Here is a 12,726-nt window from a genome sequence, read left to right as displayed (position 1 = left end):
AAAAAAAAAAAAAAAAAAAAAAAGTAAATTGGAATAAGAGACTAAGTCTGACTTTACAAAAGAATCTGAGAGTGAACCCTTACGCCCACATAATATGTGATCTTTTAAAAAGCAAGCTGAAAAGAAGTGGTGAAGTTGGGAAGGATGAAGTGACGTGTTCTTGCTGATTATCTAGCAAAGGATAATGAAAAATAAATCGTGTAGAGAGGACCAAAGAGTGAATGGAAGACTAGTGAGTTGGCTGGTTTTTACAGGGAGGAGAGATCAAATAAGCAGTATAGGAAGAGATGATTAAAGGAAGCAGATGATGCCATGCCGTTGAGATTAAACTTACTCTACAATGGATGCACGAATGAAGTTATTAGAAGTCGGATGTCCCCTGCTTATACATTGTGATATCACATATTGTTACCTCTCTTCTACCACTAATGCTTCTGATGTGCTTTGCCACTGCTAGAGACAGACTATTCTGCTAGTGCAGTATTGATAGATGTGTTGCATCTTTACAGAATCCTATTTAAATCTCTCTGACCAGTCCTTATGGAGCCAACTGCAAGATCGTTGCCAAAGGGCATTCTGTTGTGCTTAATGCTTCTGGTTTTATTCTGATACTTGCACGTATGTGAAACTCCAGTTTTGTTTTTATAACTGCATGCTTACTTTCCAAACCTTTGCGAAACGAGTCCTGTATATACTTCAATATAAGATGAGGTCCCCACCAAATCAGCATGGGGGTAAAAGCCTCTCCTCTTACATTTGCATACAGAGTGGAGGGGGCAGCAGGTGGCTGCTGCAGCTCTGACTGACCCTGAGCCTGGGCTACTAGATTCAGACTCCCTGCCTTCACCTCACCTCTGCAGCTTCTGCTCCTCTCACTGCTCCTTCCCCCATATGGTCAGGTGCAGCTCAGGTTTAGGGACCAACACTGCTGCAGTGCCTGCCTGGCCAATCTGCAGTGAGGATGCTGCTGCATCATCAGGGAAGGGCTGAGCTTCCATATGTAGTGCTCTGGGAGGGAGCAGCCGGAGCAATGTCTGGCAATGAGGTGGGGGGAGAAGAGACAGACCAGGGAGTTGGCGGGGGTGAGGGAGAGGCAGGGACTGGGCAGAGTTGGAGGGGAAGTGGCAGAGGAAGGGCAGGTCATAGAGGGTCGAGGAACTGCAGGTAGGCAGGAAAGCTGCAGGGGGGAAGCAGTGGGTGGGGAAGAAGGCAAGGGGCCCACCTGAACCCCTCCTCTCCAGCTTCTGCTTTCTGGAGACGGAAGGGAAGGGCAGGAGGATGGATTCAAGACACCCATCCAATACTTTGATTCTAGACCTGGAAAAGTATAACACATTTATAAAGTTTCCAGGGGTGTCTTGTAGTCAAGTAAAAACAGTAGTTTTACAACATAAAAATTACATTAGCTTGTGAACCAAACTTGCTATGAAGAAGTTAAATTTGAATTACCAGTATTGCAGAATCATAGAAAAATAGGCTAGGAAGGGGCCTCAGGAGGTCATCTAGTCCAGCCCCCTGCTCAAAGGAGGACCATCCCCATCTAGATCATCCCATCCAAGGCTTTGTCTTAAAACCCTACAAGGATGGAGATTCCACAACCTCTTTGGGTAGCCAGTTCCAGTGCTTTACTACCCTCTTTGTGAGAATTTTTTTCCTGAGATCTAACCTAAACTTCCCTTGCTGCAACTTGAGACCATTGCTGCTTGTTCTGTCATCTGCCACCACTGAGAACAGTCTAGCTCCATCCTCTTTGGAACCACCCTTCAGGTACTTGAAATTAAATCACCCCTCAGTCTTCTCTTCTGCAGACTATTAGAAGTCCAGTTCTCTCAATCTCTGCTCAGAAGTCATGTGTGTCAGCCTCCTAATCATTTTTGTTGCCCTCCACTGCACTCTCTCCAATTTGTCTACTTCCTTTCTATAGTGCGGGGACATAAAACTGTTCACAGTACTCCAGATGTGGCCTCACAGAGGGGAAAAATCGTTTCCCTTGATATGCTGGTAATGCTTCTACTAATGTCCCTTGATATCTACTAATATCCCTTGATATGCTGTTGGCCTTCACAACAAGGGCACACTGTCAGCTTATATTCGGCTTATTTGTCCACAGTAAGCCCCAGGTTCTTTTCTGAAGAGCTGCTGCTTAGCCAGTGAGTCCCTAGTCTGTACAGGTGCATGGGACTGTTTAGTCCTAAGTGCAAGACTTTGTACTTCTTATTGAACCTTACGATATTTCTCTTGGTCTAATCCTCCAATTTGTCAAGGGTTCTCTGAATCCTATCCTTACCCTGAAGTATATCTACTACTTCCCCCAGCTTGGTGTCATCTGGAGAATTGCTGAGGGTGTGCTTCAGCCCAACTTTCAGGTCATTAATGAAGATATTGAAGAAAACTGGCCCCTGACCAACCCCTGTGGCACTTCTCTTGAGACTGGCTGCCAGTGTGGCATAGAGCTGTTGATTATTACCCTCTGAGTCCAATGTTCCAGGTTCTCTATCCACCTTACAGTCTGTTCATCCAACCCAGACTTCCTTAGCTTGCCTGTGAGACTGTTGTGGGAGACTGTATCAAAACCCTTATTAAAGTCAAGGTATATCATGTCCACTGCTCTCCCCGCATCCACAGAGCCAGTCATTTCCTCATAGAAAGCAATCAGGTAGGTAAGACATGGCTTGCCCTTGGTGAATCCCTACTCACTAGTCCTAATCACCACTTTCTCCTGCAAGTGCTTAGAAGTGGATTCCTTGAGGACCTGCTTGTGGTTTTTCCAGGGACTATGGTGAGTCTGACCAGTTTCTCTTTCCCCATATCCTCCTTGTTTCCTTTCTTAAAGATAAGCATTTTATTTGCGCTTTTCCAGTCAGCTGCAGCCTCTCCCGACCACCACAAGTTTTCAAGGATAATGGCCAGCCTGTTATGAAAACTTATGCATTAGGGCAGTGGTTCCCAACCTTTTGGTTCTGGCAGCACGCTTGCTGGGCCTCTCCCATCCCATGGCACACAGGCCGAATGCGGGGGCAGGTGGGGTGGGGTGGGGAGTGTCAAGCGGCCAGACACGGACCAGGGGTGAGGGAGGCCGGGCATGGACTGTATGCATGTTGGGGGGCAGGTGGCATAGCTGAACGCAGTGTGCAGATGCAAATCGCTGGCTAGAGCCACGCCCCCATCTGTCTGTGTCTGCGGTCGCAGCAGGTGGGGGGTGGCTCCAGCCCCAAATTTCTGGGGCACACCTGGACATGCCTCACGGCACACTGGTTGGGAAATGCTGTATCAGGAGCTGCCTGCATCTTGCTTTGTCTGTGTTCAGCGTTGCACAATTAACAGAACAAACATTGCATCCATTATTCCTCTAAAACACATTACCTTATCTTGCATGGGTGGAGCTGGTATAAAAATTTCACTCACTTGTAGGATTTTGTTTTTCTTTTCCTGGTTACCCTAATGCACATGCCATGGCAAATGATTGTTACCCCAGTACATATGCCATGGCTGTTGTTACTTCATTACTTAACTGACCCTGTCTGCTGTTATCAGGCTGTACTCCTGTGTTATTAAGGCTATTTTTCTATGTGGACGTTTATCTGTCAATGTAATTACTCGGTGATTTCCAGTATTGTTACAGTTCAGCAGAAAATAGCATAAGGGAAAATGCATCTATTTTCTCTTATCTCAATTGTTTCAGTTTTGTTTTTTTTTTCTGTCCAAGCCTTGGCTAGTGTCACCCTGATCTCTGTGTAGCATGTTGAAACCACTTCATTTTCAAAAGTTTATTTTCTGAAGTCTAGTTATATTATTAAGCAAATCATGTCCTTGAACTAAGATACAGTAATAAGACAAAGGCTACCTAACCTAACATCTAAGTGCAGATTTTCAAAGATGCTCATTCATATTTGGGACAGGTTTTTCAAAGAAGTTCAGCTCTTGCTTTTGAAAATCTAGCAATGTGTGGACCCTGCTCACTTCCAGTGACCTTAGCAGCTCACTAGTTTCATGACACTTCTTTTTGATAGGGCTCATGCATCTTGCATTGAAATAGTTATGTATTACCATGCTCAATTCTGGAAGCTTTACTTGGTCAATAAATCTTTGGGAAATGACAAGGCATTTCCCAGAGAACTGCTCAGTTTAGTGTTTAGCAGAATACAGAATAGATTCCAAACATCGGTGGGTGAATATTTTACAACTCTAACAAGTGCGTAAATGTAATGTTTTCCAAGTTTAAAACATGCTGGTTTCCTTGTGGCAGGAGGGAAGTAAACCTAAGGATATCATAGCTCATGTGCTTTATATGTAAAAATATGAGCCACTTAAACCTGGAATGTATCCCAAAAATCTCCCAAAACTTTAATCTGTGGCCCAGCACACATTAATATGGCAAACCATGGGCAAGTAAAAACAAAAAGGGAGGCAAGCAGTTGCCTTCGGGGTATTTTAAAAATGCCAAGACTAGCTTTACTTGGAGTCAGAGCCACATATGAAATTCCAGTGAAGATATAAGTACTGGGTAGGTACATGTGTCTGACTCCTCCCTAAGGTACATCTTTCCTGTTTGAATCAAGGTTTTACTGTGACTGACATTACAATCCTTTTTGCACGTAAGTAATGATACTGGAGCACCCCAGGTTAATGTTCAAATGCATGATTCTTTAATGCTAGTTGAACTAGGTTGTCAGATTGGGAGCAGTCTGTTTCAGAAACACAATTTCCCCTAATGGCTGAGTAGCTCTATTAAAGCTTCAAGATTTTTCAGAAAACATAGGGTTTATTTCCCATATAATTTCCCACCTTCCCCATTGTGCATGCTTCCATTATCACCAAAATACTTTTTGTGGGTGTGATGGTGCACAATTTTTTATTTTTTGGAGGCACATATCACTGCACTGTGGCCTAGGTGTTGCTTTGTGAACAGTATGGTAAGGTTTCTAATATCTAAAGTAATGCCTTACATACTCATCTCACAGTACTATTTGTTTCTGTTGTAGAAGTGTAGCATAGCTCAACTTTTGAAATGACAGACATTAAATCAAAATGTCACATTTTTTTTATGACCTGCACAGCTGCGGAAATGCAGTTCAGATAATATCTACCCTATGAGAGCCGCAACAAGTGGGGGGTGGGTGTATGTGTGCATGTAGGCAAGTGACCAGCAAAGCATGATCACATGTTGCAGGGCATTTATATAAACCCAGTTACTACAAAACCTCAATTTACAGCTCCTGTGTACCATAGACAGAAGGCACTTTCAGTGCAAATAAATTCAACTTTTTTTCTTTGTGGGCAATATACGTCGGTTTTCCTAGTTCTTACTCTAGGTCATTCAGACTGCCATATTTATCCGACTCCATGGCAACTGAATTTTAGAAGACCCCCTCTTCCCCCCCCCCCAGGTAATTAGAATTCTCTACATGGAAAATTTTATACATTTGTTTTAATTTCCCACATTCCAGGTTTAAGTGGCTCATATTTTTACATGTAATTATAGGATCATCTTAAGTTCATACCCCCAGTGCTGCAGTGTGGAAAACAGTTGCAGAGGGGCAGGTGGTGGGTGGGGGGGCGGCGGTCAAGCAGCTTGACTCCTTTTCCTTGCTGACCTTGCTCCCTGCCCCCTTCCCCCCTCCCCGACATGCTTGCACTGCTGCTTGCCCTCCCTGACATGCTTGCACTGCTGCTTGCCCTCCCAGGACCTGCTTCCTGCTTATTGCCCCCCAGTACCTGTCCCCCTGCTCTTTCCCCTCCACCGCTTCTCCCTCCCACCCCCCCCACTTGCCTCTCATTCCCTTTGTCTTCTTTCCTCTCCCTGACTAGTATTGGTGGTTCTCTCTGCTTGTTCTTCTGGTTTGTGTGGTTGTTTCTGAGAGTCAGAGTTTGTAAAAGGTTAGAAGCAGCAAGTTCACATTTGAAACATCCTACTGGGCTACAAGTACTGTATCTTACAGACAGATAGGGTTTCATTAACCTTTATTACCGGCTGCTTGGCACAGCTGCAGTGTTATGTAGAGCAACATCTGACCTCTCCATATAAATACATTTAAACTAGCAAGAAAAGAAGGGAACTGACTAGTTAACATTTTGGCATATTTAGTTCTTAACATCATAAACCTAATTGCTACCCTAGGGAATACAAACTGTTTAGTGACTATAGAGAGGAAATGACCAGTGCTTGTAACTTTTATCTAAGGGCAAATATATGAGGATAAGCAAATGAAATCAGTGGCTTGATAACATTACTGGCTTGCTTTTAGCACTGCCTTGTCAGTTTTTAGATGTCTATTTTAAAACTACATGGATGGTGTGGCTACCAACTGTATGGAATTCTCTTACATACTACTTTTATATCTGCTTCCATGAGGAAACTATCAAGTTTCCAAAAATACCTTTTTTCATTGGGCTAGCTCAGAATCATTTTATAAATGTGGTATCATAGAAGAGGCTATCTTGTTAGAACTGCCTCCTTAAAAATCTGCCTTAGAAATCATGAGATTTAGATGACCTTACATATTGGGGGCAGGTGGGAATCACCTGTGCCATTCTCTCCTGGAGTCTAAAATCTCTAGGCAATAAAAATTGAAGACTATTAGAATGAATTTGGCGGGGTTATAATTGCTAACCTGTAATTTAACTTGCAGATGATCTTAAGGCAGAAAGTTTTTTGCTGAATTTGCCAGTTGTGCCAATTAAAGGACACTAATGTTGGAGGTGGAGCTTGCCTTTTTCTTCAGAAGCACCTGATTTAAGTTAACAGGTGTTGCTGATACTTAAGACTCTTGAAAAAGTGCATCCAATGAGAAGAGATTTGATCCTTTTTGCAGTGGGAAAGGGGGTGGAAAGCAAGGAAACCAATTATGTTCTTTGTCTCCATTTTTCTTTTACTTCCCTCTCTTCCCTTTTCTTCCCTTCAGGGTCATCTTGCTCCCATTTTTTTCTTCCTTTGTCATCTACCACTACTGTATCCTTCCTCCCTCCTTTCCTCCCTCCCTTTTTGGTTTGAAAATTAAGGATTTAATTTTTTGCCTCTTTGTTTCATAATGAATCATCAGCACCATAGGCACTGTAATCAGTGAGAATTACTATTTACCGGATTTTATGGGGGTTCCACAATGCTTTAATATTGGCAACAAAAGTAAATGTTGACATGATTTCGTTGTTCCTTTTGGGTGTGATGTTAGGCAATGAAACAACAATCAAAACAGTAGTTTGCATACCAGACTGGAGGGTACATGTAAGCATGTGATTCTTTTAGAGGTACATGAAGCAGAATTAGCATCCAAAGAAGTATGTTTATAGCCGCCTTGGATTATAGTTTTGGCTTTGCCAGTGATTGCTGTGAGGTTTTCAGATGATTTAGTTAACTTTCGTGTGACACAACTGGCTTGTCAGATAAACCGAAATAACGTGTAATAAATAAAACTAATGAAAAGCTTGACTAATATTTGTAGGTGCTGTGAGATCCTCAAATGAGAATTACGGTAAATATTAAGTGCCAAAATCATTTAGATAATCCGATACATGGTTTTGTTACAGTGTAATGTATATGGAGAAGAATGAAATTTCATTTAAGCACAATTAACTGCAGAGAACAAGCATTAGGCTACTTTTGTTAGTCTGTTTTGTTCTTTGTTTTTCAAGTCTAAGTCTCTACATTTTGACCTGTACAGGAAAAAGTGTTTTGGAGGAAGACAGTGACAACGATGGTGAACCAAATAAATATGACCTGAATGACAGCTTTATAGATGATGAGGAGGAAGACTTTGATCCTACTGATGAAGATTCTGATTGGGAACCAGATTCTGAAGACAAAGATAATGAAGATGTTAACACTCTTTTGAAAGAAGCACAAAAATTTGTTAAAACCAAAAAGTAACTACCCAAATAATGGAAAGGACTTGCTGCTTCCACGTTTACATGATGAATAGAGGAGGAGGAAAACTGCTTTGAAAACTAATTTTCCCATCCTTGATACACTAACTTTTATTAATGGAATAAACAAACGGAGTAATAGCTTTCTTTCCTTTTGTACGCATTGTTTGGCTTTGGCTTTTTAGAAGGGGAAGTCAGATCATAGACTGAGATTATATTGTGTGTTTACTGAAGTAAAACATTTTGAAATGGAATTCTCCCTTCTGATTCTTTCCCAACTCTCTTATAGCTCATTGTCAGAGGGAAAACTTTAAATGTGGGATTATAGCACGTACCATTTCTTATTAATAACTGTTGTGCTCAAAATTAAAAGGATTATGGACCTTTAGGGAGGTTTATTGGTGTGCTAAAGTGTAATAAGTTATATGATGAATGAAGGTAACACTGCAGAAACTTTGTTATGGCAAATAGGTTCATAAATCACTAGGGATCTTAAATATTAAACCAACTCTTTAACCTATTAGCCAATTATACTACAGTGCCATTTTAAGTTTTACCAGTCTTCTGTTTATTAATTTATTTGACCCTTCAGTGTAAATTGATAATGTTTGCAAATTTCTTGAAGAAATAGTTTTTTAAATATAGACTGAATTTTCAGTTATTTCTCAAGAGCAATTTCTGGGTGTTATTAATGGTGTACTTATTAAAGTACATCTTATTTTACATCTTTATAGTACATTTTTCTGATTGGAGCACATGATGATGATTTTGACAAATTTATGCTAAAACAGCTATGTTATGTTAATAGCTAGCTTTACACACAGAACTGATTTAGATTTTTGATGGACATAGTATAGGTAGAGCTCATAGCTATGTCTATAGCTAAGATTTCCAAGTACTTTCCATTAGAAGACTTTGTCCTCAGTATGCTTATATAACTGTTTCTAACTTTAATTTTTCAAGTTGAAATTGGTGCATGTCCCAAGTCAAACTTTCTTTAAAAAGAAGTATAGGCAAAATGGTTTATGAAGTTGAAAATCTAACATTTCTTTGCTTTACAGCAGGGGCATGCAGTTTGGTGGGAGAACATCACTGGTATTATGGCTGTGCCTTTTGCTGCTCCTATGAAATCTACCCAAATATTCTTGAATAATGACCTTCCGAATGCTATTTTGCACAAATTCTCTGGCTTGCTTAGAGTTTGGTAACTAATTTCTCTAACGTGTGCTGATCATGCTTCCATCATCCCTCACAGTTCCTATGTGTGTACCTTGGTCCCTGAGACTCAGAATGACCTGCTGTATCCTTGGGGCAGGACTTCCTCTGTATTTTTTTGTCCATGCATCACAAGGAAGGTATTCATCACAAGAAAGGAACAAAAATAGTCTCTTGTGCTCTCAATAATCCCCATGCTTATGCCCAGGCAGAAAGGGGAAAAAAAGAGGTAACCTGACTGAAATGCAGAGAAGAGATGAGAGGCATAATCATGCTGGGGAAGGACCAGTGTGGGAAAGCAGCTTGGTCCTACAGTGTTGGATTCTTGATGGGGCTATTCTTCCAGTTTCTTTTCATATTACATGCACCTGTGAGCATGCAAGTGAGGACTGTTGTAATAAATGTGCACAAGAAGGCCAAAGGTGGCTTGCATTTTGTGTGTTTGATTTACACTCTTAAGTCTTTTCAATCTTTTTAAAAAAAAAATTGTGCTGGTTTATATTTTGAATAAGAATATAACCCAGTGGCATGTAGAGCAGGACCCAGAAGGTAGGTCTGTGTAGGCAAAGGGCTGGGGTGGGGAGGGCAGATCGATGCCTCCACAGTGAGGGAGGTAGTGGGGCAGGGGCTAGGGTGAATGAGGCCCTGAGGCCAGGGTGGGTTGTGGGACAGAGCCACGGGAGGCTTGTCCAGGGGTGTGGGGGAGGTTGTGACTCCATGATGGTGTACACACCCCCAAGGGGGGCATGTGCTCCCTGGATTTGTGTGGGGTAGAGGCAGGATGGTGCTCTGGCAAAGCCCTGCTGCCTTTGCAGCAGGAGGCAAGCCATGGTGTTGTGCAGCTCGTGGAGCAAAGGCAGCAGGGCACAGAGCCCCAGCTCACAGCAGGCAGCCTCCCTCTGCTGCTAGCACAAATCCAGGGGGCACACATGCTCCCCATGCCTTTCCCAGGGGTGCATATTGCAGCAGGGAGCCCTGCCCCTCCCCCGTGCCCTTGGACAAGCCTCCCATGGCTCTGTCCCATGCCCTGGCCCTGGGACCCCATTCACCCCTACCACTGCCTCACTCCCTCACTGTTGGGGGTGGTATCTCGATCTGGCCCTGCCATGCCTTCCCCTCCACAGACTTACCTGCTGGGCACTGCTCTACATGCTGCTGGGCAACATTCTGGTAGGGCTGCCATATTTCCAATTTTAAAAACAACACCTCTGTGAGTGGGGGGGGATGTTTTGATGGGGGGGCAGTGATATGCCTGTGCCCTTCCCCTGCCCCTCACTCCCAAGCCACAGTGTCCCCCCTCCCCCCAGCCCTGATGCTGCCCCTTATTCTTGACCCACAGTACCCCGCATCCTGCCAGGGCATGTGGAGCCCCTCCAAACCCTACACACACACCCACAGCCCCCCACACCTGCACAAATTCCCACTCTCCACACACCCTTGCATCCACCCCAACCATACAAATACATGCATAATTTTGAGTTTTTAGCTGTGTGGTTAAGATCATGATTAATTGCAACTAATTTTTTCAGTTGCACAACTAATTGCGATCAATTTTTAAAAATCATTTGACAGACCTAATTTTCATGTCTGTAAAAGTACTAAGGGGCTTCTTATAAACAACACCCAGAGAATGAGTTAGAATAATTTGGTTAATGTCTAAATCTGTATTGATCTGCCTTTGGGAACAATGTAATGTTTATGCTTCCACTGCATTGAAGATTTGCCTCGAAAGCTTTACACAGTCAAGCTATAAATGCTTGTGATGTTAGGAAACCATTCTGTATTTTGGAAGAACATGGGAATAATTGGTTTACTGTCTATTAGACTTGTTTCACATAAAAATAGTTTGTCATTTGACATTTTTTCCCTAGGTTTTGATTATATCTGTGGCCTTAGCAACCTTCAGCAAGCTGAAGCATTCTTTCCAGCAGGGTCACGCAAATTAAAATTTTCTCTGAAAAGAAAAGTTGTTTTTTTCATCCGTGATGGTTGCCAGGGTCATGCACATAATCACAGAGAAAATCTAGATATCATTTGTAGTTTTTCATAGTGTTTTGGATTGAGTTACTAAATATCACCTCTCCTTCTACATTGAAAATATGATATATGCTGAGTAATGGCACAATGCAGAAGACACAACTGTCTTCAAGAGCCCTTGCATCAGTAAGCTATTTCTGTATCCCTCTTTTAAAGGCAAAGTATGTTTTCTGTGATTCTATACTGAAAAGTGATAGATTTGTTAATTTTAGAGTCAACATGGATCAGAGCTGTTTTTATCAAAGTTTGTGTCTTCCTGTGAGCCATGTCAGTAAGGAGGTTTTCTCATGGTAACATTTGCTCATTGTTAATGTAACAGGATTTTGACTGGCCATCTAAGGTACATTAAATACAGACATTCAGGGAGGTTGTGGGTGGGGGAGGGCAGCAGGGAGAAGGGGTTAGGTTGTCTTAAAAATGGCTACCCAATTTAAATTTAGTTTGCCCATGTGTGAACCTTACACTTAGATCCCTAATTAGGTGGATATAAGTGTGAACTATTCAGAAGTTCAGGACAGTTAGATCAGTTTAAAAATGGCTGACCAGACCTAAGTTTAAGCATACCTTGGAGATTATCTAACTTGGATTGAGTCCAGCAAGACCGATTTAACTGAACATTAAAGTTCCTATTGCAGCCCCTGGGGCTGGGAAAGGCCACCAACTGGCCCTAGGTTTGGGGTTGCACTTTCTCTACCCACCCCACTAGCACTGGGCTATTTTAAGCATCCCCCCGCTTTCTACCCCCACTAGATGGAAAACCCCCTCTCACCCCGCCGTGGACCAACCAGTTTCTCCCACCCCACAAGCCTGCCAACCCCCCTCCCCCCATCCTGGAAGCCACTCCCAGTGCCATTTTACTGGCATTCACCAATGCCAGGAGCTGAAGAAGTAAGGGGGGGGGGCTGCGGGCAGAATGGGAGGGAGTTGTTTGTCTGCGGGTGGGGAGTTGGGGGGCTAGCCCCTGTTCCTGGTGGAAGGGAGAGCACCCCTCCAAACTTCCCTCATAGACTCTCATGAGTCCCCCTGATGCCACCAGCACCTATGCATCTTTCTTGCTCCCCGATTCCACCCGTGGAGCCCACCTGCCCTCCTGATCCTATCAGCCCCCTTTGCCAACTTAACTTAGATTGGGTGGCCATTTTTAACCCAATCTAACTTCCCCAAATATCTATACATGCCCCTAGAGGTCAAGTGCTCCTTATTTCATTAGCAGAGATCCTGGTTTTCTGTTTAAAAATCGCAAATTCTCTGATACAACCCCCAAAATCCATGATTAAAATGAAACACCACTATATATATATAGAATATATAGATATTCATAGATTCATAGATTAAGGGTCAGAAGGGACCTAGTAGATCTTCTAGCCCGACCCCCCGCCAGGGCGGGAGAACAACAAAAAAAAACCCCAAAAAGAGAAACGGGACTCAAATGAGTCCAGCCAGGTAGGCATCCAGCCCCTTCTTAAAGACCCCCAGGGTAGGGGCCAGCACCACTTCCCTTGGAAGTTGGTTCCAGCTCCTAGCCGCCCTAACTGTGAAGTAGTTCTTACGGATGTCCAATCTATACCTCCTCTCCATCAACTTGTGCCCATTACTCCTTCTTATGCCAGCGGG

At 43.0% G+C, this 12,726-nt stretch overlaps 1 protein-coding gene across 2 annotated transcripts in view; it reads left to right on the top strand.

The window, feature by feature from the left end:
- The window catches only part of APLF (aprataxin and PNKP like factor), a 112,887-nt gene extending 103,338 nt beyond the window's left edge, over positions 1-9,549 (top strand). For both annotated transcript variants that reach the window (XM_019516561.1, XM_019516559.1), the window contains one exon: positions 7,659-9,549. In XM_019516561.1, coding sequence (XP_019372106.1) covers positions 7,659-7,864 — 206 coding nt within the window. In that variant the 3' untranslated portion in view covers positions 7,865-9,549. The remainder of the gene's footprint in view (positions 1-7,658) is intronic.
- Positions 9,550-12,726: the final 3,177 nt, after the last annotated feature.

Source organism: Gavialis gangeticus, unplaced genomic scaffold (assembly GCF_001723915.1).
Source record: "Gavialis gangeticus isolate Ggan-Ray unplaced genomic scaffold, GavGan_comp1, whole genome shotgun sequence".
In the NCBI taxonomy this organism is placed as follows: Eukaryota; Metazoa; Chordata; order Crocodylia; family Gavialidae; genus Gavialis; species Gavialis gangeticus.
The sequence above is the reverse complement of the archived record's forward strand: the minus strand, read 5'-3'. Positions and strand labels throughout refer to the sequence as shown.